The 26,740-nt window shown below is 44.4% G+C and overlaps 2 protein-coding genes across 4 annotated transcripts in view; one reads left to right on the top strand and one right to left on the bottom strand.

Annotated features, from left to right (window-relative positions):
• Nucleotides 1-26,740, top strand: part of Dlgap2 (DLG associated protein 2) — a 709,635-nt gene that overhangs the window by 90,059 nt on the left and 592,836 nt on the right. The gene's annotated exons all lie outside the window — the stretch shown is intronic.
• Stmp1l1 (short transmembrane mitochondrial protein 1 like 1) lies at nt 25,462-25,605 on the bottom strand. Its single transcript, XM_039094968.2, has one exon. The coding sequence runs from the start codon at nt 25,603-25,605 to the stop codon at nt 25,462-25,464; it is 144 nt and encodes a 47-aa protein (XP_038950896.1).

Here is a 26,740-nt window from a genome sequence, read left to right as displayed (position 1 = left end):
GGCTGCAAAGCTAGAAGGCCAGCACTGAGATAAGACAGGACTGCTCTTTTGAGTCCCATTCCTTGGTCTGCCAGTCTTTCCCATCCCCTAGATACCCACTGAGTCCTTTTGAGGGTTCATACCTAATGGTGTACCCATGAGGAGCACTGAGGTTTGGCTGTCTCAGAGGCAGCCTATGTGTGTTCTCTCTGGAGACCTGTGAGCAAGTTCTGGAGTAGAAGGTCTTGTAAAACACCACAGAATGGAAGGAAGGCTTACAGAGATCACAGGCCTAGAATGGAGGGCTTGGTAGGTAACAGGCCCAGAGAGGAACATGCAGGACAGACCTAACTGCTGTTTCAAGACCAAGGCCCTCTTGTTACCATGGTATCCAGCTGTACTGGAGACAACAGTACAGTGGGACAGAGTCCCTCAAAGCCTGAGGCTTGGCTTTTAGAAAAAGCACAGTGCTCCCTGTCTAGAAGGCTTATGGATAAACAGCATTGGAGGAAACACTGTTTCTCACCAGTGCCATTTTTAGAGGCCTTGCTCCTCTGGTGATGGATACCCCCATGATGTCCTGTTGGTGCTCCTCTGGTGATGGGCACCTCCATGATGTCCTAATGATGCTGCTCTGGTGATGGGCACCTCCATGATGTCCTGATGGTACCTCAGGGGATGACTCTGGGTGGCCATGTTGGGCCAGGTCATAGCCAAGGACCTTTGTGCTGGCCTTACCATAGGGTCAGGACATAGGAGGTATTTCAGGGCTGACATAGGAAAGCTCGTGTAATATGGGTTGTTCTTTCAAGTTTCAAGTCCCTGAAACTGACCAGATTCACTGCCAGAGTAAGCAATAAAAGTGAGAGTTCCCTCTCAGACAAGCCAGCCTGCAGAGACCCTGAGGTACAACCAGCTGCCTGGAAGAAGCGAAGACCAGTGGAGCTGCCTGGCTGCCCAGACCAAGTCACTTAGAAAGGACACATTCAGCCAGTTGATCTGCCTGTAGGTTGAATAGTGAGCTCCAGGTTCCTAGCTTTTGTGAGCTGTCACCATGCTGGGGAGGGCCTTGGTGATGCAGCTGTCTTTGAGTCATATCTGTTCCTGTAAGTGACCCCAGTAAAATTCATGGTTCAAGTTGGACTTTGGTGGTATCATGCTTTGGCCTGTTGTGGGCTCCTTGTCTTACATTCCACCATGTGACAAAACTTTTCCCAGGGAGACTCCACACACAGACTCTGTCCATTTATCTCCTGTATCTTTCAATCTTCATGCACCAATATTTAGAACTACCATGGTCATGGTGTCTCTTCACAGCAGTTAAACCCTAGCTAAGACATACTGACAATGGTAGTTTTAAAGATTGGTGCATGGAGACTGAAATGGACAGAGGCTGTATGTGGAGTCTTCTGGGAAAAGTTTTGTCACATGCCATCGCGTAAGTGGTTTTACCCCCACTGTAGAGAATCAAATAGGTTAGCGTGATAAAGCTGATCTGTCACATGCTGGGTGTCTCACTCTCCTTGTGGCCTGTTCTGGGAAGCCTCTCTTGTTCCTGCAGAGTGAGGATGGTCCCTAAGGCAAGCTTGGGCAGTGCTCGTGCCTTTACTCTTAGCACCGCCATTGTGTGGATATAGAAATAATTTTGTGCACCGACTTAGCCGATCACCAGTTTTGATGGATTTTGTAAACTGAAACCCAGGGGTGGAAGTTGATGAATGTAATTTTCTTTGTCTTCATTTCTGAGACTTCTCCTTCATAATCAGCCCCCTCCTTATCTTCAGGTCGCCTTTGGTAAAGGACGGAGTGGGATTCGGTTTCATGTGGTTGCCCAGCTCAAAGCTGCTGTTTACTTTGCGAGGCCCAGGAGGCCAGGCGCCATGCATGTCTTCTGTTTTGTCGTTAGAATCATTATCTCCGATGTGTACAAACTCAGTGTGTGTTTATCGAATAAATGTTGACTGGGCTACTCCGATGCAGATACTGCATTGGGCAGGGGAGATGACGGGAATTGAAGGAAGTGCTCACATCCTCACGAATGTGTTGCAAATATTTCCATTTTTGTCCAGTGGCTCCACTCTTGGGAACACCCAAAGGAGAGGGGCAGTGCCTGTGAGAGGCACCCACACTTCTGTGCTTATTTATTCACGGCACCATGCCTTCCAAGCATGGCATGGAATTGACTTATGTTTTCAGTTACAGATGAATGGCTAAAGAGCGTAGCACACAGGGGAGGATGGTTGAGCCGCAATGAAGATGGAAATCTGTCATTTGTCTCAAGGACTAGAGGACATTGGCAGGTAACTAACCCAGGCACAACAAGTCCAGGGGTTGCATTTGGTGAGATCTAACAAAGTTGGTCTCACGGAAACACAGAGAGGGGCATCGGTTGCCAGGTTGGAGAAGGTACTCGAAGGGGAAGGTTGGTCAAAGGACATGAAGTTTCAGCTATGAGAAGAGGGAGTTCTGAGGAGTGTAGCACAGGGTGAGAGCCGGGCAGAGAGTCTGAGAGCTCACATTCTATTCACTGACGACACCAATGGAAGCTCCGTGAGCATTCAAAACATTCCCAATGCCACAACACTCAGGGCTACCACAAGTCTTCTTCTCTGTCTGCCTGTCTGCCTGTCCATCTTTCACCCCATTGACCCCCATGTGTGAATTCCTATCCATAGCTATTTTTAATGGACTTTTCACTTTAACAGATGAAGTTGCCATAAACAAAATTGGACCATGATGTGAATGACAGAGGAGTCTCGGCTACCTGGAAGGGGTACCAAGGGCCAGTTCAGATGTCTAGGAAATAGCGACAGCTTTGCTAATGTAACCACCCTTTAGCTTATCCTAGAACTCTTCCTTCTGCCATCTGTACAGTAACTTTCCAGATGCCTCTTTAAGATCAAAGTCACTGAGTATCCATTGTGTATGGCACGGAACTGCATAAGGACATTTTGATGCATGTATACACTGTATCTGTTCCCTTTCATACCCTTTGTGTTCCCCGGACACTTCCCTTTGATGTTGATGTCTAATGCACGATTCAATGTAACCATATATGGGAACCACAAAAGAGAAAAATATCACGCTTGTCTTAATTTGCTTTATATGATTATTATCTCTCCTTGCATCTATTTTCCTGCTAACGACATAATGCCAATCTTCTCTATGGCATTGTGCATGTCGGCCACCTTTCCTTCATCTGTCCCTCTAGTACTGGACACATAGGTTGGTTCCATTACTTATTGTGACTGGTGTTTTGATAAATACTGATGTGCAGGTATCTCTGTGAGAGGTTGACTTGGAGTCGTTTGCCCGTAGCTGTAACCACGGTGATTATGAACACCTTGTCTATTTTTCTACTTAGCTTATCTTTTCACTGGTGCCGTTCAGGAATCCTTGGGGGTTTAAGCTGTGCATCATTTATGAGCTACAATAGACATTTCTTTTGTACCTTTCCTGCCAATGAATGGTGGTTCCTAGACGAAATGGCTTGCGGACTTTTTAGTTTGTGGCTAGAGGGTGGCTCTTGTGGGGAAGTAGATGATTTCTGAAGGGACTCTGGGAAGACTCTGGATGACTGGAAGAAGCATCGAGGAGCCCAGCATGTCAGTGGTCTGAGGTGGAGGGTGCTGCAGGATGGGGCTGCGGGTCTAGGCTGTGTCAGTGACACTTCTGAATTTGTAACAAGCTGTTCCAGACCTGCCGACTTTCAGGGAAGGAAGCAGAGTGAATGTGTAGCCCTGCTTCCTCCTGTCCATTATCCTCAGCTGGGCAGAGCTGGAGGCAAAGAGAGGGATGTTCCTCAAGAACAGCTCCCAGGGGCGGCATCGGAGCAGGTGCAGACTCCAGGACTGCCTGCCCGTGTCTGAAGCCAGGCACGGCCTCTGTGGTACATGGGAAATCTAATCCTAAAGTTGTTTGCTTTTCTTATATTATTGAAAAGACGACTCGCTGGTGGACACATGTGCATTGGCTTCTCATCAACAGAACGTTATTTGTTTGTCCTTCACCATGTCTGAAAGTCCTCTCTTTTTCCAGTTGCTGTATCATCCAAATGAGCCATGAGTGGGCACTGAGTTCCCCAAAGTGCTTTTGCTTTCTTGATGGAAAGTATACAATGTAATCTTCAGCCTGCTCCTGTTGGGAATGTTACTATGTCTTCTGATCTTAAATTTGATTTGTGGGGGCGTGGCTCTACTTGAACCGGACTTGCTTTGACTAAGATCTTCTAATTCAGTTTCTTTCAATATTTTAGCCTCTAATTTTACTATCTGTTTGTTACTCTTAGATTTTTGCCAGATGCATGGAATGGCGTGTGGTGGCATTCTGCTCACTGTGAAATCATTTTTGTACACTTTAAATGTTGCGGTAGGGTTTCCATTGAAAACACATGGGCCTGGTGTTTTGGAGGATGTCAAGGTATAGACTCTATAGGTGCAAGACTATAGGGTTCTCACATTTCTTGTTTACTCTCAAGACACATCAGGAAAAGCTTGTTTATCTAAACCCTTATCTTAGTTTTCAAACTTAGGGATCGATCACTGTGTTTCTTAGAGCATCTGGGAGCCGCTGATCTTCACAGCTTTTTAAATTGCTCACCTTCCGTTTTATTGCTATGGCTTTGTAGTGCCGTTTATGTTTAATTAAAGTCAAGCAATCTGATGGTAGCAGGTGTTATTGACACTTTTCCCTTTCCCCTGTGTGGGGCTGGCCAGAACCTCAGGCATTTTTGCTGTTAGTGGCTCTCTGCTGTGTGGATAGTGTCTATGAGGTGCACTGTCACTCTGGTGGCCTCTGCTGTGTGGATAGTGTCTATGAGGTGTACTGTCACTCCGGTGGCCTCTGCTGTGTGGATAGTGTCTATGAGGTGCACTGTCACTCTGGTGGCCTCTGCCGTGTGGATAGTGTCTATGAGGTGCACTGTCACTCCGGTGGCCTCTGCCGTGTGGATAGTGTCTATGAGGTGCACTGTCACTCCGGTGGCCTCTGCCGTGTGGATAGTGTCTATGAGGTGCACTGTCACTCCGGTGGCCTCTGCCGTGTGGATAGTGTCTATGAGGTGCACTGTCACTCCGGTGGCCTCTGCTGTGTGGATAGTGTCTATGAGGTGCACTGTCACTCCGGTGGCCTCTGCCGTGTGGATAGTGTCTATGAGGTGCACTGTCACTCCAGTGGCCTCTGCTGTGTGGATAGCGCCTGTGTTTTGTGGGAGCTGGGGATTGTTCTTGAGTGCTCAGTATTTAGTATCTTTTCCTTCACGTTCACACAACCTCACACGCTCATCCACGTTTGCATGTTCACACACTCACACCCAGTCTCATAAGCTGTCATCACTGTCCCTCACACGTACAGATTCACACATAGCTGTGCTCATAGGCTAACACATTCACATAACGCTCACATAGCATTTGTGTGCAGACACGTGCTCACACACATGTATGTATTTACACATACAGCCCCATGTGCTCATGGACATACATGCTCTCACATCCACATGACTTAGATCCAGATTCCACATTAAGTGTCCTTTATTTCACTTAACACTATGGTGCTCCCTCAGTTCTGTCCTTTGTCCCCTCGTCAATATCGTGAGTTCAGTTTTTCTTTACTGCTGGCGAAGACTTGACGGGATGTGTAGCATCTTCCTCGCTCCTCTGTTCATGGACATCTAGTTTGGTTCCGTTTCAAGAACAATTCAGCAATAAACGTGGATGTGCGAGCATCCCTGTGATGTACTTACAGTCATTGGGTACACTTAGGAGTTGGTCAAGCTGGTCACGTGGCCATTGTAGTTTCATACTGATTTCCACAGTGGCTGCTCCAGCCTACATCCTGCAGCGAGTAAGGGCTCCTTACTCCTTTAATCTTTTTTTCTTTTTCATTCTTTTTGTGAAATTTATTCTTTCCTACACACTTGTGATTGAGACTCCCCGTCCCCACCACACACACACACACACACACACACACACACACACACACACACACACACACACACACATCTGTGTATAGTATTCTTGGGGAATTTCGGCAGAGCTGACTTCATTGCCGTGACTTGTCTTAGCTTTTTTGTGCCACACAATATCCTTATTTCCCCATTGTTCTTAAAAGACAACTCTCAGGATGCAGCAGTCGTGTCTTGACAGTTCCTTGTGTTCAGGGCTTGACATATGTCACTCCATGCTTTCCTGGACTTTAGAATTGCTAATGTGACACCCGACATTACCTCGTCTTGCCTTTGTGGTTAAGCTGATGTTTTTCCTTAGAGGTTTCTAGATCTACTTTTGTATTTTTGACATCCTGACGGATACGTTACAGAGTGGCTCTAAATGCCCCTCCCATTGGAGACTCTTTCTCTCTAGTTGGATTTTGTTCTGCTGTAATCTTATTGACTAGATTCTCTGTAACTTACATTTCCATTAGCATTTTTTTCTCCCACCATAGATTCTTGACTTTAATCTCTTGAACAGATTCCACAGTTCTTGGGAGTTTTCGCCAGGTTTTTTTTTTTTTTTTTTTTTACCTTTTTCTTTATATTTATCTGAATGTATTACCTCAATTGTGCATTCTTGATATTCTTTCTATTGCTGGTCATATTTCTTTAATTAAGAAATATTTTAAAATATTTTATTATGTTTATTATATTATATACATATATATACATATACACACAACATATATGTGTGTGTGTATATATATATATATATATATATATATATATATATATATATATGAACCACCAACTAAAGAGCATACATTGGCTGAACCTAGCCCCCCCATACATATGTAGGTCTTCATGTGGCCCCCCAACAGTTGGAGCAGGGCTGTCCCTAAAGCTGTTGCCTGTCTGTGTAATACCTTCTTCTAGCTCGGTTGCCTTGTCTGGCCTCAGTGGGAGAGGAGGCCCATAGCTCTATAGAGACTTATTGTACTGGGGTGGGAGGATACCTGGGGGAGGGGCTGCACCCTGTCAGAGAAGGAGGAAATGGGGGATGGGAGAGAGACTGTGTAAGGGGACATCGATCAGGATGTAGAGTGAATCTTAGAAGGTATTATAAGCTCTTGGAGAATTTTGTAGAGTGAACTTTGATTGTATTCACCCCTTCCCCATTTCCTCTCAGATCCACCCCTCCCTTCCTACCCACCCAACTTCGTGGTGTTCTCTTTGTTTTAATTTACTTCCTTGCTTTTTAAAACACCCACCGAGTCCAGTTGCTCTGCCCATAGTTTTTGGCTGTGTGGCCTTCCACTGTGGAGTAGTTGACTTACCATGCTGGAATTTTGTCCGGTGTGGGCATGTGGGCATGCATGAGTTTTGTGTGTGCTTGTGGCAACCACTATGAGTTCGTATGTGCGGTTACTCTGCTGTATGTGGAAGCTATTCCTTAGAGTCATCTACTCACTCTGGTTCTTACACTCATTCTTCCTCCTCTTGCATGATGAACCCTGAACCTTGAGTGTGATATGGTTGTCCCACTTAATGTGACATAGATGTCCCACTTAATGTGACATAGATGTCCCACTTAAATATGGGAATTCCTCAGTCTTTTGCTCTCTGGACTTTGACCAGTTGGGTTTCGATATTAATCATTGTCTTCTACAATTCAACGTTTCTTCAGTGAGTGTGGAAAGATACATAAATCTATGGCTATGACAAGAAGCCTTCAGGATTCAGTTTAATACTAGTCCATTTAGAAAATCCTAGCAGGTTCTCCCCTAGGACCTACGACCCATCTAGCCCCAGGGACTTGGTTCTGAGAATGAGGCTAAATATGTGTTTCCTTTTATGGTCCGGGTCTTCAATCCAATGAGAGTTTGGCTGGTTGCTCTCATGATGCTCCTGTCACCATTCAGCATGTCGTTTCAAGGTTGGCTGTCATACCAGCACACAGTGCCGAGAGGTGGGTACCCTCGATGCTTGCTTTTCCAGGACCGTGCAAGCCAGCCAGTAGGTATGAGACTTCCAGGTGAGAGCCAACTTCATTTCTTCACGTTTCTCGACTCAAGTACGTTCTTACCTCCAGCGAGAAAGTCTTACCATCAATACTGGAAGATAACCACAAGCACTGGCAAGACCCTGGTATTGGGGGGCGGGTGTCTGTGGGACCTCAGTGGTTAGAAACTCCAAAGAAGTAACCCATTTCTGGCAATGTACTTTTTATTTGTTAGTCTGTGCTGTCTAGTAAAGTCATTGTCACCTGTCACCGGGTTATAGCGTAACTACATCTTAAAGTGAGTATGTGTGTGTGGGGGCGCTTTGGGAAGCTTCTACAGTAGCAGGTTTCCATATGACTTAAAAATGTGTTAGTGTTATTTATTCTTCCTCATATTCCCTCCCCTCCCTGGCCCTGACCTCACCACCTCAATCCTGTTCCATTATTCCCCTTTAAGCCTTTATAACGCTACCTTTTAACTCCCCTCCCTTGAAAGCCCAGGCACCTTTGATTTTCCTGACCTCTATGTGTATTCAAAATGGGACACACACATCAGAAGATTCAAAGCTAACACCCACAAATGAGGGAGAACCTGTAATATTTATCTTTCCGAGTCTGGGTTACCTCCCCCAAGAGTGATTTTCTTTTTTCCAGCTCTATCCATTTATTTACCTGTGAATGTCAGAATTTCATTTTTCTCAATGTTTTTCTTAGTATAGTATTTCTGTTATGTAAATATGCCATATTTTCAATACCCATTCAGTAGTTGATGGACATCCAGGTTGTTTCCATCTTGTGGCTATTGTGAACAATCCTATTAACAATAGCCTTGAAAAATGTCTTGGAATAAATGGAACCAAGGACATTGAAAGACTTGTCAAATGAAAACCCTAAGTGTAGAGCCAGAGGGCTGGAAGACGAGAAGGAAAACAAGCTCCTTCAAATCAACATGATCGACGTGCATGAACTCTCGGAGACTGAGGCAGCATGCATAGGGCCTGCCAGGGTCTGCACCCGGTGGAGTCTGTCCGTGCTGAAAGGAGAGGAGCATACACGTTCCCCTCCGTGATTCAGAAGAGATCTCCAGTTGGGTTTGTTGTTGTTTGTTGTTTTGATGACAAGGTATTGTCATCATGTGTGGTTCCATCACTGTACCAGGCTTAGGCACTAACATGTGGGGAACTTGAAAGAACATAAGTGGTGAGAGCCAGTTTTCGGTATAAGGTATTAGGTAGTCTGCTGATCAGAGAAGTAGCTGCTCGAAAACAACCTCCAGTTGTTAAACACTTGTAAACGAACGTTTAGTTTTCTTCAAGGGCATCTCGTTGGGGAATCAAAGTACTCACAGGGTAGCTGCATGCCCAGCAGTGGATGGCCGACGCAAGTGAACGCAGTGGCACTGAGGAAGGTCCCACTGCTCATGAGGTCATGCCAGAGGTTTTTTCTTTTTCTGTTTCTTTAATTTATATTTTAATATATATTTTTCTTCTCTCCTTTTACCCTACATGTCCTTTGGATATACTTCCAGTTGGGTGTTTTTATGGGAAATCTGAGTGTGCGGACAAGTGGATCTCTGTTTCTTATGCCTTCTCTTGTCCTCTTTTCCTTCCACTTGTTTGCTTTGCCTAATTCCATTGTGTTACATTTCATTTTATTCCATTACTACCCCTTAGCCTGTTTTATTTTCTATTAAGATAGAAATGGAGAAGGCAGGACCTGGGAGGAGCAGAGAAAGGGAAACCATAATCAGGAAGGATTATGTAAGCCAAGGATCTATTTTCAATAAAAGGAAAAATAAGAGTCAGTAGAAATTTTAAGGCACCGAAGAGAGAGATTGAAGCAGATACCAGAGGATGAAAAGTTTTCTCATGTTCATTGGTTGACAGATTGGGTGCTGTGAAAATGACCATTTTTATAAGTAAGCTATAGGTTCAGTGAATTCCGCATCAAAATCCCAATGCAATTCTTCATGGAAATTGAAAAAATAATCTTAAATCTCATACAGAAACACGAAGATCCAGGAGATCCAAAGCAGTCTTCTCCTTTGAGGGTGAGCATACCCCTGTCCCTTTGGTGAACGTCCCCCTGTCCCTTTCAATTGATCGATGGGCTTCCTGCCAATATCTCCTTGTGCTTTTTCAGAATGTCAGGTTCCTTGCTGAATTCTTCCTTGAAAAATTATTCTCCATTTGCTTGCCTTTTATTCATTTTTAAAAGTCTCTTATCCAGGTCTGGTATTGATTTTCTTGCTTGTTCATTTGCTTATGTGAGTCTTCTGTGTGGTCACTGAACTGTTTAGAAGTAAGGGACCAAGGTCTTAGCATTTCAGCATACCTCTGTCTGGTTTCCAGGACTGGGAAGTCGTGCGCTCGTAGAGATGTCATAATTGTTTGTTGTGTCTTATTGTTTGTTCACGTGTGTGTGTGTTTGTGTGTGTACATGTGTACATGCATATGTGTGTATGTATATGTGTGTATGTGTTTATGTGTGTATATGTGGTATATATATGTGTATGTGTGGTATGTGTATGAATATGTGTGCATATGTGTGTATGTGTATATATGTGTGTTTTTGTGCATGTACATATGTGCATATATGTGTGCATTCATATGTGTATATGTGTGTATGTATTTGTGATATGTGTGTGTATGTGTGTGGGGGATATGTCTGTGTATATGTGTATGTGTTTGTATGTCTGTGTATGGCTGGGTGTGTGTGTCTTGTCTGTGCGTATATTTTGCACATCTGTTGGGATGGATGTGTCCCCTGTTTTATTCTCCTTTTCTACCCCCTTTGTTGTTCTGTGTGTCACATTCTAAGTGAGTACACATTCTGTATTACTGTATTACTGTGGTGTGGGCATGTACTGCACTGACATACACAGAGTTTTTTTGTATTGGAGGACACTTGTGTACTTCATTTCTGTTCCAGTGGGCCTTAGAGACAGCAGTACCAGGGCACTGCTCAGAAAGAACATAGTTCATCCATTTTTCAGACCTAAGGGTATCAGGAAGAAGGAGTGTAAATCCGAGGGAATAGGGAAAGGAGAGGAAGAAGTACATTGAGGGGCTGGCCAGAGAGTTAGAACAGTGGTTCTCAACCTGTGGGTCAAGACCCCTTCAGCAAAGCCCTGTCTCCAAAATATTTACATTATGATACACAGCAATAGCAAAACTATAGTTATGAAGTAGCAATGGCACGGCTTTAAGGTTGGGGATCACTACAACACGAGGAACTGTGTTAAAGGGTCATAGCCTTAGGGAGTTTGAGAACCACTGAGTTCAATGAATGAAAAACAACAGAGAAAGTCCACAATGGATCAGAATAAAAAAGGACAGTTATAAACCCTAGTCAGAGAAGATGTAAGCTAAAATAAGGCAAGTGAACAATTGAAATCCAGGCATAGAAATAGATACATAGATAAATGATAGATAGCTAGATACACAGATAGATACATATAGCTAGATGACAGACAGACAGATGATACACAGACAGAGGAAAGAGAAGTATCTCAGTGGGAATTACTCACTGAGACGGGTACGTATCCCTCCAGCTGTCTCCAGGTTTTCCCTTGCAGTATTTTCTGAAGTTCGGAGAATGCTAGTCTTATTGGTTCAAGCAGGTCAAGTATGTCCCTGTTGAGAGGAAACCTATGTGAGTCCAGCCTTCTGTCTGAGATCTCACATGCCAGCCTTCCCTCTGTGGTGCTGAGAATTGTACTTTTCATGTGGGCCTTCTTGCCCCTGGAGGCCCTGAAGAGTGTGTGTGGAAGGCACACATGCTGTTTCTGCCTACCATCGCTTCTGGATGTTCTCTTGCTCCCTGGGACCTGGCTATCCTCCTAGTTCTTGCCTGAGAGTAGTACTTAATGTCCACCAGAGAGACTATGCTGTGTTTAGCATTCTCTTTTTTTTTATTGGATAGTTTATGTATTTACATTTCAAATGTTATCCCCTTTCCCTGTTCCTACCTCTCCCATCAGCCCTTCCCCTGCTTCTATGAGAATGCTCCCCCTCCCACCTCAACACCCTGGTGTACCCCTATACTGGGGAAATGAGCCTTCACAGGAGGCCTCTCCTCATATTGATGCCAGACAAGGCCATCCTCTGCTACAGATGCAGCTGGAGTCATGGGTCCCTCCATGTGTACTCTTTGGATGGTGGTTTAGTCCCTGCGAGCACTGGGGTCTGGTTGGTTGAGATCGTTGTTCTTCCTATGGGGTTGCGACCCCTTCAGCTTCTTCAGTCCTTTCTCTAACTCCTTCATTGGGTTCCCTTTGTTCAGTCTAATGGTCAGCTGCAAGCATCCTCATCTGTATCAGAAAGGCTCTGGCAGAGCCTCTCAGGAGACAGCCATAATGGGCTCCTGTCAGTATGCACTTCTTGGCAATAATGACTATGTTTGGTGGCTGCATACGGAATGGATACCCAGGTGGGGCAGTCTCTGGGTGGCCTTTCCTTCAGTATCTGCTCCACTTTTTGTCCCTGTACTTCCTCTTTCAACAGAGGAATGGCTCCAGAAAATGTGGTACGTTTACACAGTGGAGTACTACTCAGCTATCAAAAACAGCGACTTCATGAAATTATTAGGCAAATGGATGGAACTAGAGAATATCATCCTGAGTGAGGTAACCCAGTCACAAGAGAAGACACATGGTATGCACTCACTAATAATTGGATATTAGCCCAAAAGCTTGGAATATCCAAGATACAATTCACAGATCACATGAAGCTCAAGAAGAAGGAAGACCAAAGTTAGATGCTTTAGTCCTTCTTAGAAGGTGGTGGTGGTGGGGGGGGGCAAAATACTCCTGGGAGGAAAGATGGAGACAAAGTGTGTTTAGCATTTTTCCTCAGTGCCCATATTGTCATTGTCTTCAGTCCAGTCACTTATAGGCTTTCTGGGAAAGTTTTGGCTTCTGGTTCCTAGGCAGTGTCTCTGCCAAAGCCTCTGGCCTCTCAGCCCTCAGCTTCTCCTTGGTCATGTCTCCTTAGCTTGCGGAGTCTCTTTCTGCAGGATCCAGGACATGTATATACTACATGGGTCTGCCTCTCAGTCACCCAGAGACTGATGGCTGCCATGCTGTATGTTAGGGTGCATTCCAGGTGCTGTGCATTTTATAGGTTTTGGCAAGTGTCAAAATGTTTCTTTCACATTTCGACAATCACAATTGAAGCTGCAGTGAGCGTCTCCACTCAGGTGTTCATGTGGCCCGGAGTCTTCGCCTCCTTTGGTAAGTTGGTTTTGGTAATGCTAGGACTATCTCTCAGGTCCTTGTCAGTCAGCATTTGATATTCTCACCAGCTGGATGGCTGGACTTTTTTTTTATAGACTATCAACAGTGATTTAGATTTCCTATTGACAGAGTTGTAACAGCTTCTCCAACGCTTACCAATACAATCTGCACTTTTTTTTTTTTTTTTTTTTGTGATGTGTGTCTGTTAATACCTCAACCAAATCCTTTTGATCAGGTCATTAGTTCTTGCCATTAAATTTCATCATTTTCTTGTAAATATTAACTCTTCTCTCTCACATGTATCTTTTTTTTTTTCGCTCTGACTTTTCTTTTCATTCTCTTGATATTTATTCGTCGAAAATTGTTCAGGTACTCTCAGATCTTTTAAAGACTCTAGTTTTCTAACACATTAATATATTTAAACAATTTAAAAAGTTTTCCTACCCCTAATATTTGTCTGCAATAGAAGGTTTAATTAGCGTGTCTCGCCTGCTATACTGCTGGAAGAGAATGTTCGTTAATTATTCATGGATTCTTTCGACTGTAAGAGCTTTGTTTGAGAGGAGGGCTGATTACTCAATTTTTATTTAATTTAATACTCAGTTTTTAATGCACTTATTAAATAATTGATTTTTATTTTATCATTAAGCAGTCAACCTTTGGCATGCATTATATGCATGGTTAATAAAAGGATTATGGATCTCACAGAGGGAACTTCTGCAAACATTTAACTACCAATTAAAGCACTTAGCTGTTTGTCAATGTCTAATTCATAGTTTTTATGGAATAGATTCTTTTAAGCACCATATTCTGAACTTACAAATAGAGACCAAAATAACATAGTATCTTTCATGCTGATAGAGATCATAGAGGAGGGATCACTTTATCTGTCACATTCGTAGTCCTGTGCCTAGGGGCCTGGGATTCAAGCTGGCAGCAGCAGAAGGCCGGGGGAAGCGTTTGCTAGGACAATGGTGATTAGACAAAGGGGAATAGCTAGAATCTGGGCACAGACTCCTAACTAGAGAGAGGGACACTGGGTAGTTAGAGGGGCCCCTCTTGGGAGAAACAAAATTCTTTAGGGAAGGTTGAGTTTTAGAACAGAGATATTGGAGTGCTTATATCTGCACATGTCCCCATGGCCTTCTGTGTCTTCTGGATTTCTGAGCAGCACTGGGGAGGTTCCTGTGGCCCATTCCCTCCACGTCTCTCTGGAAGCTTCCTCCAATAGGAGTTTATAGCTTGTCAGGAGTTTTATCACACATAGAGGAGAAAATCCATAGTAGATTTATTTCCACTATGGTAGCTAAAGTGTGCTCAGCTTGGGAGGTCTTCTTACCAGCTCTGGGTTCCAGAGCATCTCCAGATGCATGTGAAGTGTCACACCGTTGGTCAGACATCAGATCCTTCTCTTCTCTTCTCTTCTCTTCTCTTCTCTTCTCTTCTCTTCTCTTCTCTTCTCTTCTCTTCTCTTCTCTTCTCTTCTCTTCCCTTCCCTTCCCTTCCCTTCCCTTCCCTTCCCTCCCCTCCCCTCCCCTCCCCTCCCCTCCCCTCCCCTCCCCTCCCCTCCCCTCCCCTCCCCTCCCCTCCCCTCCCCTCCCCTCCCCTCCCCTCCCCTCCCCTCCCCTTCCCTCCCCTCCTCCCTTCCTTAAGTTTTTAAGTATTTCAACCTTAGGGCTTGTTAGAACTTTGGAGCAAGGGCACTTGCGCAACACTGTCAGTGCTGGTGATTTAGGTTCGCTAGGAAAGTGTGTAGTCTCTCAGGACTCGCATGCAGGGCTGGGTGGTGACCAGCTTACAAGTGAGGGACCTGCTGTGTTGGATCTGGGGATTCAGACACACGTGCCATGGATCCACCTCTGTAGCCAAGTTTGGTGTTCACTAGGTTGTAAGAGTTTCATGCTCCTGCTAGTAGATCTGCTGACACGACTAGAAATGTATGTTTTTATTTTTGCTTTTTAAAACAATATTGGGGCTGGAGAGATGGTTCAGTGGTAAAAAACACTGGCTGCTCTTCTAGAGGACGGGTTCAGTTCCCAGCATCCTAACTGTGCCTCTCAATGGTCTGTAACTCTGGTTCCAGGGAATCTGATGCCTTCTTCTGACCTCTGCTAGTAGTGAATATATATAGTACATTGACACTCCTGTGGGCAAGTTTATAATAATAATAATAATAATAATAATAATAATAATAATAATAATAATAATAAATAGTAATGATTTTTAAAAACTCTATTACAACAGGGTATCTCGTCAGAGGTTTACGTCCTAAGAATTGAGGGTAGAGTTAGGGTGTCTAGCTTGTCCCTCAATGGTGTACTGGTGTGCTGTTTAGAGCGTACCTTCTTCAGTGACAGCGGGTATTTGTCATCTTGCTGCCTCTCAGTATTAGCACTGATTGGTGTTTTGATTATGCACGTCTATGGGGTACGTTGTGCTAGTCAGGCGCACGTACAGGGTGAGACTCTGGGCTTGCCTTCCATCTGGTCAGACGTATGTGATGCCTGCAGCTGCTGATGCTTTGGTTCCTTGATGGCTCCCACTTTTTCAAAAATATTTTTCCGTCTCTGAAACCTTTATTCACAGCTTCTTCTTTCCAAGATAGAAATAAGAATGTAATTTTAATTTCTGAGCGGACTAATGTTGCCAGAAGAAGGAATTACCATGTAGTTATATATGCAATATTTATATTATAATAATAACACCACATAGTAACTATCTAATGTATATTATTGTGTGTTACATATTATATATTGTGTTTAACTATATATGGTAACAAATTATATACTGTATATAGCTATATATGGTAACATATATAATATATATTTGCTTTTATGTGTCAAAATCAGTAAGTAGGGACTTGATTCTTTGTTTCGTCAGCATTTCAATTGTATATTTCTTCAAGTACCTCCTATTCCTACTGGGATTCCATGAGGAACTCAAGGATTGTAGAGAAGAGGGGGCTGTCCCCGACCCTTTTGCTTGCTTGCAGGACCCTTTTCCCGCATTGGGTTGCCTTGTCCAGCCTTGATGTGATGGTGTGTGTCTGCTCTTATCTTTACTTTGTATGCCATGGTTGGTTGAGGTCCCTGGGGAGCCTGCTCCTTTCTGAGGTGAGGTGTAGAGGTGGAGGAGGGGGGAAGGTTGGGGGAGGGAGTTGACCCGGTGGTCAGGATATAAATATGAGAGAAGAATTAAAAGAAAGAATGGAAGGAAGAAAGAAATGACTCCTCCCCAGGTGTCCTCCTGTTGCTGCTATTGGTACTCAATGTCTTCCTTGCCCTCCCCTCTGAAGTGTTTCCTCTCAGCTCTGAGTCTGCTCTGTTCTCTAAGCTGCCTGACCTTGCAGCTGGCCCTGTGGGTTTTTTTTTTAAACAGCTAGATGTTCTGTGTCTACCTCTGTTTCTTCTCCCCTCTTCCCAGTGAGGGAAAGAAGGCTGGTATAATGGCGGGGACATGATCCATCATTGCTGACGGAACTATCTCAGGAAAGGTAGCTGATGGGTGGGAGGACGCTGCTTCATTTGACTCTTGCTGTTGCCTGCTTGTGTTGTGATTTTTTTTTCTGGTGTGTATGTTATCCCCTTCCCCCAAACCTCCCTTCTGTTGTTTCTACATTACCTGGCTAAAACCATCTGGCTATGCAGCAGAGAGATGCCTGGCCTGGAGATGGGGTAGCCACTTCTGAAGAGGCTGCAGTGTCCTGTGACTCAGCACCCTATGGACATTGTCTCTAGGCTCTGGGTGGGTTAGAGCCATGGGATGGGATGAGAAACAATTTGTTAACTTGCTGCCCCTGATGTGAAGAGAAGGAGCAAGTCACGCTGCTGTCTTACAAGACTCACTCTCCTGTGTGACATTTTGACTTCAAAAAACTTAAAGACTATTACTGTTGTGTGTGTGTGATGTACAAGTGGGCATGTGTGCTTAATGCTACATAGTACATGTGACATTAAGTTGTCAGGGCTTGGTCCTTTCTTTCCATCTCCATGTGGATTCTGAGGGTCAGAGTCAGGACTGTCGGGCTCATATCAAGGGCTCTCACCACTTGAACCATCTCACCGGCCCGTGGGAATTCCATTTCAAAGTTGCAGTATTTTTTTTTGTTGTTGTTGTTGTTTAAAAAAATCACCAAATTTTGCCATTTCACGGAAACATTTAAATATTTCATTTGACTATATTGGCATGTCATGACTTGTGTTTTAACAGTTCAGCTTGGTTTCTGTCTGTGTGTACACATGCCGGTGATGTGTATGCAGAATTCGGGCTGTTGCTTGAATACAACTGAATGCTACCATGCTGTGCTCTCTCTGTGCGACAGAATCAGAGCCTAGAAGAAACAACGTATACATTATTTGAATACTTTGGCCTTTGGATACTTTGTAATTGTTTTGCAGTAGTTTGAGACTTTAAATTATTTTGCATTTATTGATGAGAGAAGGTGGGGGAAGAGGAACATTTTATTGATGAGAGAAGGTGGGGGAAGAGGAACATTTTATTGATGAGAGAAGGTGGGGGAAGAGGAACATTTTATTGATGAGAGAAGGTGGGGGAAGAGGAAGTGCTTTGTGCTATAGTGGGCAAGTGGAGGTCAGAGGACAACCTGGGATGTTCTGGGAATTGAACTTGGGTTGTGGGACTTGACAGCAGGTGTCTTTACCCATTAGCCCATCTCCCTGACTCAGTGATATGAAATGAATTGGGCCCCTTTCAACCTCTCCCTGAAAATATGCTGTGTGTTTAATTTGCTGTAATTTTCTCACTGAAGACTGAGTTAGGAGTGGTTTTTCACCTGAGCAGCCCGGAGATAAACTAATGAAATCACATCCCGATTCTCCTCATAGAAAACCCTTTGCCCTACGTTTTCGTTTATACAATAGCTTAAGATTCATGAAAGTCTTGCCAAAGCCTCTGGCAGAGCCACGCCCTTCCGAACTCTAAGGGGCAGGAAGATGGTTCTTCCACATTCTGGGACCTCTGAGTCAGATTCTCACCTCATTTGTTAACCTTTGCTTCCTTCCCAGGCAGATGTTTCAGAGGAAGCTCTGAAAATGTTTCTTTTATTGTGTAAAAGCCCAAAGGTTTTCTTTGCATTATATATCTCCAGTCTTATTTTAATTTTATTAATTCTTATCCTCCACCTTCATAGGAAAATGTCAGTGGATGAGAAGCTGCCACTTGGTTGTGGCTTCCAGCTACGAGACGCTTGTAAATACCTTAATTAAAAATAATCCCCGTGTCCAAAGGCAGCGCTCCACAGAGGCACCTGCACATCTCTGTTCAGTTCACACTTCAGAAAAAGGCAAGCAGGAGCTCAGCCTGAGTGCCCATCAAGTGGAATTGGTTTATACACACGGCGGGAGTTTATTCAGCAGTCTTTAAAGAGATGAAAGGAAACTGTACATGATACAGCCATGTAGAAGATCAAAACAATCCATTGACAAAGTAAATTCATGGCCAAGGTGGCTGGGCACTCAATTAACAAACATTCTACAAGGGTGTGTGTGTGTGTGTGTCTGCTGTGTGAGTGTGTGTATGTATGTATGTGTGTGTGTATGTATGTGTGAGTGTGTGTATGTGTATGTGTGTCTGCTGTGTGAGTGTATGTATGTCTGTGTGAGTATGTATGTATATATGTGTGTGTGTATGTGTGTGTGTGTCTGAGTGTTTGTGTGTGTCTGCTGTGTGTGTATATGTCTGTCTATGTGAGTGTGTGTGTGCCTGCGTGCATGTGGGGGCTTGGGGCAGTCATCCTGAGTGGCAGCAGAGACTGAGATCCCATTCACAATATGGGCTGGAGCTAAGATACTTTTTAAGTGCAAACCTAGCAAAAGACACACAAAGACTGGTGAGGAATCAGCAGAATGTTGTCCAGATGTTTAGGACATACAGGCTTGTGCAGACACACGTTGTATTGGTACCATGGAAACCAAGCACAGAGCAAGTTCTTAAACTCGAGCTTGGACCAGAATTCGGTAGTGCTTGTTAAATGAGGCACAGATGTTCCCCGTGCCCCTAGTCTGAGTTACATCTGAGAGCTTGTGAGTCTCAGCTTTCACTGGGTGCTGAGGCTGCCAGCCCCGAGCCTCACCTTGAGAAGCATTGCACAGGGGAATAATTGTGTGATCTCCGGACAATCACAGGGTGATTTACTGCAGTGCTACTTATAACTGACCTGAGGTAGGGTGGCCTTCCATGCTTCCCACAATGCCACAGCTATGCATTCAAACTAAAAGTGTCCTTATAAACACTCACCTCTAATGTGCATCACCTGGAAGCTTCCATGGTGTTTGTAGAAGCCTAAGTCATCACCCGTGTGCAGAAGCATGCATGAGAATGACTAGAAGCAACACGTGCTCCAGGATCCTGGTTGGTTTCAGGATAGATATAAGAAATGGGGTTGAGGAGACAGATTTGCATGTCCACACACATACCTGGTGTCTTAGGGGAACCTACCAACTTCATTTAGATGTAATGAATATAAGTAGTCAGTATAGCGAACTGAAGAAAACATTTCACGGTTGCAAGAATTAACCACACACCAGCAGGTGGATCCTCTAGAAGAGCATTTTATTAAATGAGCTTCTGTCAGGACACAGATGTTTTCCTCTGCGTGGTTGCAAACTCAGCCTTTGACTCCACGTCAGGCACAGTCGGGATACTACCTCTCACAAGTATAGAACAGCCATTTAGCTAAGCAGGTCTGCGGCCCCAATGATGAGTCCTCCAAAATGGGAAGCTCAAAGGGGCTATACCTTCGAGCCACCCGTGGAAGCTCGTCACAGATAAAGACAGCAGGACAAGGGAGGGATGCCGCTTTAAAGGAGAGTTTTGAAGAAGACAATGTATGGGGCAGGGACTAGATGTGGGCACAGCCATCAGTGTCCCAGGAGGTATCCCCATGCACTCAGCCAGGCAAGGGAACCTCTGCCTTCCAGATGTGGTTGGAATGCAAACTGTTTTCCGCCTTCTGCACCAATACCTGCTCTGTGGGGGGCTTTTCTGTGGGTTGGGCTGTTTGACTCTCCCCTCATTCATCAGAATGGTAGCGGGTAAATGGAAATCAGGCAATGTGTTTCTTGTTCAATGCTGCCAAGAGGACGAGGCAAGAGGAGGGTAAAACTCAGTTCTCGGGGCTGGGGATTTAGCTCAGTGGTAGAGCGCTTACCTAGGAAGCGCAAGGCCCTGGGTTCGGTCCCCAGCTCCGAAAAAAAGAACCAAAAAAAAAAAAAAAAAAACTCAGTTCTCTGCCAGTGTGCGGGAAGGCCTGTGCTGTCCGGCTCCAGCCACCCTCTTTCCTTCCCTGTCCCCTTCTCCACACCCTTGTTAGTCACACCCAGTCACCTCCAGGCTCTTTGTACCCCACCACCCCTCTTGAGTGTCACACTTACTTGCTGTGGTAAAGTTTCAGGCTCCTGCTCTCAGAACACAGAGGCCTCTTGTCAGATGCCTTTTGCCATTTTCCACCCTCCTGGTCCACATTCTCCTCAGATACTTCACATTTGCATGATACCCTCTTGTCATCTGTTTGCTGAATCCTGGCCAACCTCAGCCACCATAGGCAGGCAACCTTTCCTTCCTATTCCTACCATCAGCAACCAGGCATGCGGATGCAGAACTATATGGGCATGGGGTAGAGGAGGGCACGAAAGGAGAGGCACAGGTTATCTGTGCAGATCTGCCAAGAAGCAGAAGAGGGGAATGACTTCAGAGTGATGGGACAGGCCGAGATTGGAACAGAGGAACGTGGTGCTCTATGGTAGCTTGCTAGTCCCACACCTGAGCGGAACATGGGGCTGGAACTGTGAGGAAGCTACTCCCTTCTGCTGTTACCTCCTTGAAGTCACCTAGTGCATGACAAAACATTTACAGCCTCCGCATGTCAAAGGAGAGAACGGAATGGAGACTCCTGCACAGATCTCTGGAGAACGGGGTTGTTTCTCAGCAGCAGCCATCGAGAGGAGGTGCCACTCAATTATGCTGATCAATTATGCCAGTGGCATCGCCAGCAATGATGAGTTATTGGTAATTAAAGTGGCTTTCTTTAAAACCTCAAGTTGTCCCCAAATGCTGTTCTAACCAATATACTTGAAAATTTAGATTACAAAGGCCATACTTGAGATGCTGTGGCCAGTGCTGTCACAGAAACTGGTGAAATCTCCTTGCCACCACAGAGGGACAAAAAGACCAGAAACAAGCCTTGCTCTTCCTTGTTTCTTCAATGTGGAAGCAGCAGCCCCCCTTTCCTTCAGTGATCTGGGAGCATTCTCATGTCCTCCGACACTCAGCCCCTTGAGAGTGTGCCTTACCTCTGCTTCTGTCACATTATTAGAAAGCTGACCCTCCTGTAGCACGCTGTACCCCGTGTCTCCACAGAGGAGTTTCTGGTGCTCTGGGCTGGCTGTGTGCCACCAAGGAAGGAGACTGCAGAAAGTTAAAAGTAGTGACAGACAGGTTTACTCGTACCTTAACAGAAGAGCCCCACCCAGCCTGTGACGGCACCTATGTGATAGCTACCTACCTGTTGTAGAGGAAAAATGAGACGAAGTTAAAGGAAAATAATCTCTTTTTGTGTTAAGGAAGTAAAGCCAGAGTTCGGATGCTCCCAAGCTCACACTGAGCCTTGTTGGTATTTAGTGCATTTTGCAGTCTTTATGAAAATGATTAAGTAGCCAAGATGCTCACAGAAGGCAGAATAATCAGTGCGAAGAGTGTTTCTGAAAGCATAATACCCGTCTTTCAATTTCCATTATAGCCTCTGAGGCTGAAAGGTGTCAATTTGCTTATTCACTGCAAGCAGACAGTTGATTAAGCTGCTGGGACAAAGACGGAAATGGTTCTCTGAAGCTTGAGTAGGATCGAGCTGGTAATTCATTAAAACGTACAGCTGAAAACTCTGCTAGACGGTTAGAGGAGAACTTTAATACCGGCGTTCCTCAATTGCTCCGTAACGTAGTTTCTGTGAAGTATTACCAAACCCCGATGACGTCACAATGACAAAAAGACCTTGATGGGTGTAGAGGTGAAAGTTCCCAATAAAATACTTGCAGATTGATTCAACACATTAAAAAAAAAAAACAAAAAACCATGCACCGTAATCAAGTTGGTTCATTTCATGGATCCAAGGGTAGTTCAAAAATATGCAAATCAATAAGCTTTATGCAACACTTACATAGAGTAAAGAAATTCATCTCTTGATCATCTCAATGGATGTAGAAAAAGCCTTTGATAGAATTCAGTGCCCCTTCATTGATTAGAAACTCTGAGCAAACTAGACAGAGAAGGAAGATATCTATCATAATAAATGCTATATGAACAAACCCATGCCAGTGTTGTACGGAAACCTTTTCTTCTGTTGATAGGCATGGGAATTTCCACAGCCACGAAGGAAAGGAGTATAAAAGAACCTCAAAAACAAAAAAAGTTAGAATTGCCATGATAGCCAGCCGACTCACTCTTGAGTAACCATTTGTCTTGGTCACCTTTCTATTGCAGTGATTAAAACAAAACAAAACAAAACAAAACATTGCCATTACACCTTATTAGAAGAAAATATTTAATTTGGCTTCCAGTTTCAAAGGGTTAGAGTCCATGATGTCTGCCATTCCAGTGAAGGAATATCCGAGATCCATCACACTTGATTCACAACCACGAGACATGGAGAGACCAGAGGGCGGGCGAGAGGGGAGCCCTTGAATATAGCGAGTCTTTTGAAACCTCAGAGCCCACCCCAGTGATAAACCTCTGCCACAAAGCCTCACTTCCTGGTCCTTTCCAAATGGTTCCATGAACTGGGGACCACATTTTCAAATGTGTGAGTTGATGGGGCCATTCTCCATCAAAACATCACAACACCTGGGGAAATGAAGTCAGCATCCAGTGTCGACGCCTCCATAGCCTTGTGGATCATGCACTGATCACAGTGGCTGAGTCAGGGAATCCACCTGGATGCCCATCAGTGGATAAAGGAAACCATTTGTATACATGCACAGTGGTAGAAACACAACGGCATTTGATCCAGACAGTAAGAATACGATTACGTTTTATTTTTCTTTAGGAGAGTGAGTGGGGAATGGGAACGTTAGGCGAATTAAGCCAGACTGGGAGGGGGAGGTATCACATAGCTTCCTTCTCACAAAGGTGGGAGATAGAATTGAATGATGGACTGAAGGTGGAAGACAGCGGGGACGACTGCAACAAGGAGACATGGAGGGCAGAGAGGTGGTGATACAGGATGCGTGGCAGTGTCATAGCGAACCCATTAGTGTGGACCGCCACCATTCAAACAATGGTAATGATGTATAGCACATAGAGTTATGAACAGGTCACAATACTTGAGATATAAGAGGGCTGCTACTGATTTATATGATTATTTCACTGGACTTTTAAAAAGCATCATTTAGGAATATAATACTGTGAAAAAGCTTTTTTTTTTACATTTTTTAAAAGTTTTGTCATTATATAAGACTCTCAAAAAGATCATTGCTTCCTCACCTTTTGGCTATAAGGGGCTAACCTCAGACCCCTGACAAATCCAGGCAGGTTCCCTTGGAGCCCAGATACAAAAGGAGACTGTGTTCCATGAGTCAGTCAAGTGGCTAGGAGAGCTCTTCTCTGTACCAGGCGAAGTGCTTGCCTGTTGTATATTTATTTTATTTTTTTATTTTGGGAGGAACGGTTTAAGTGCACTGCAAGAGAGAAGTGTGACTACAGTACCGCCTTCTCATGTGTCTATTTTAGATACTGAGCTGGGTGGGGCTATGCATTGCCACCCTGAGCAGATGGTGGCCTGGGAACTGTGCTCAGACGAACGCTGTGAATTAGAAGGGGATTTAGTCCACCTGCTTTGCAGAGCTCAAGACTGAGAGAGTAGATCACATGTGAAACGAGCATGATGTGACAGCCCTGTGTGCATTGTGACAACATGCCCTGTGTGCACTGTGACAACATGTCCCAGGTCTCCATGATTGCCTACTGTATTTCATGTTGTTAGAAAGGTGTTGAATTCCTCCCACAGTGAGTGATGTCAATCACACAAGTCCCTGGCCAGAGGATGAGATTCAGGGACATAGCTCATGAAATCCTAATGTTTTCAACACCCAAAATCACAAAGCTGAGAGCTCAGGTTTCTAAGGAAGTTTTATATTAATGCTTGGAAGAAAAAAAGAAAAAAAGGTCACAGGGGTTCACTAAATGAATGGTTCAGACTCAACAAAATTGTATCTCCTAAAATTCTACAGACAGCTGAAACTGTTGGAAACAATGTAAACACCAAGGTGGTACAATCATTCCAGCCTCTGATAAGGTTCACTGTTGAACCTGGCTAGGACACCTACTCTGTCTACTGTTACCACAAATAAAATGGTGCCCAGTATTCTGGTCTACAAAGAACTTAAAAAAAAATCCCAGGTGTGCCCTTGGGCTCAGAATAAGCAGATGAAGAGAAGGGGGGTGTAAACTGTCTCTTTAGACCAGGGATCACCTGATGGGAGCTGAGTCAGCTTTTTAAAGTACCTAGTGTGTGTAAGACATACTCTCTCACCACCTGTGCAGTAGAAAACATGGAACCAAACCAACGAAATGGAAACTCAAGGTGTCAGTGAAAGTGCAGACACGGGTCATTGGGAGAGTTAGAGCCTTCACTGGCTTTGAAGTGACGAAGTCTTAGCTCAGTCACCTGGATGGGCTTTACACGGACACATCTTACAATACATGTAATTGTGAGCTTTCCACACATGCCCAATATGTAGTCGGATCATGTTTGCCATTCACTCTCTTGTCCCCCTTCTTGGACCCCATATTTCCCCTCCCCCCACTCTTTGGTTAATGACCAGCAAATGATTTATTGGTTGAATTATCAATCATGGAGTTCCTTGATAACAACGTATAATAAATGGATTAATTCACCAGAATTAGTCTGGCTTGAAGATACTGATTTTAACTAATTTAACAAAATCTAGTTTGTCCAGCAAGCTCCTATTGTCACTGCTAGACAGTAAGTCCAGCAGCTATCCAGATCCAGTCATTTCTTGACCTCAGGTGGTAGGACTCCCAAAGCACAGGTGAGCGAGTACTAGTTATGTCTCTGCTGCTCACCTAGCACCATAAGTCTTAGGCCTCAGAAGCAGCTGGACAGAAGATACAGGAGAAGGAAAATGCTGGAACATAAAGCTAAGTCGACTTTGGCCCGCATTGGGTCTGAGGCAACACTCAGGGGCTGAGACCAAAGAGGAACACAGCTTTGGATGTGGCTGTGAAGGAGGCAGGCCCCCCAGGATGGAATTGGTGGGTCCAGAATGCAGTACCAGGTGGACATCAGGAACTCAGGAGCTTCTTTTTGGCTTCAAGGTCCTTTTTAATCTCTTCAAGTTTTTTAGCCAGGTTCGGCACGTCATAGTTCTGAGCCATATACATTCCAACCATGTTGTCCAAAGTAAATCCAAGCAGGAACTGGAGCATTACGTTGGTGGGGAAGGCAAGGAGGGTACGGAAGCTCCCTTTTCCTGATTTTCTATGTCTTTCCTGCCTAGATTCCAGACATGAGAGAACCCATGCAATATCTGTGTTTTTGATGATCTTCCTGCAAACAACAAACTCTGTTCACGGGCGAATAAAACATCACCGCATATACCACATTTTCCTAATCCTCTGTGGCAGGTCACGGAGGCTCATCCCACACCCGGGCTATTGTGGACAGTGTGTGTACCTCTCTGTGCGCGATCGCCGGCTTAGCTTTCCCATTTCCAATTTTCTACTCTAACAAACACCATAGCATTGGCTAGTCCTCTTCCTAATTCATAGCACACATACGGCTGAGAGGAGATGTTGGTTTTGCGCTGATCTGTATGCACACTGACTATATTGGAATCACCAGATCAGTGCTTACGTGGGCTCCGGTAGCATTTGCAAACAAAGGGATCTTTGTTCCACAAAATTAATTTACAACAGGAATGTGAAACGAGACAGGAATTTGAACACTAGAGTCCGCCTCATCCGTTTCTCAGCTCGGAGTTTCAGTGATTCTCTCTCACACAGTGGCAGTGTGCCTAGGCCTTAGATAAGGAGTGTAAAGCTTTAATGATGAATCTGGTTTTTTTTTTAAGGAACATAGTTTTGGACTTTGGGGCATCTCTCATAGCCCTTGCTGTAGGTTTTGGTGTAGGTCTTATTGGCACTGCTGTGCAGATTGCTGCTGGCATTACCACCTCAGTGGTAGGTGTTGGTGATAGTCTTGATTTAATAGTGCTACAGACAGGGATGAAAGTACTGTATGGCTTTCTGTCGACGTTACTTCAGACATTGCTGAAGGCATTGTAGGCATTTCTTTTAGATATGGGTGTAGGTATCATGGACACTGCTGTAGAATCTTCCAAAGTATTAGAGGCACTGCCATAGATATGGTAGACCCTGAGATAGACATTGCTGTAGACATTGTAGGCCTTATTGACTAAGAGAATGAAGCACTGTGCATAGAATAAATAAACGATCCAAGGTGTTGAATACATAAAGTTGATACAGAAGGATGAAGTTCAAGCTAAATGGGTCTAATTCTAACTAGATTCTACCAATAGGTTCATTTTTAGTTAAGTGCTTA

Source organism: Rattus norvegicus, chromosome 16 (genome assembly GCF_036323735.1).
Source record: "Rattus norvegicus strain BN/NHsdMcwi chromosome 16, GRCr8, whole genome shotgun sequence".
NCBI lineage: Eukaryota > Metazoa > Chordata > Mammalia > Rodentia > Muridae > Rattus > Rattus norvegicus.
The sequence above is the reverse complement of the archived record's forward strand: the minus strand, read 5'-3'. Positions and strand labels throughout refer to the sequence as shown.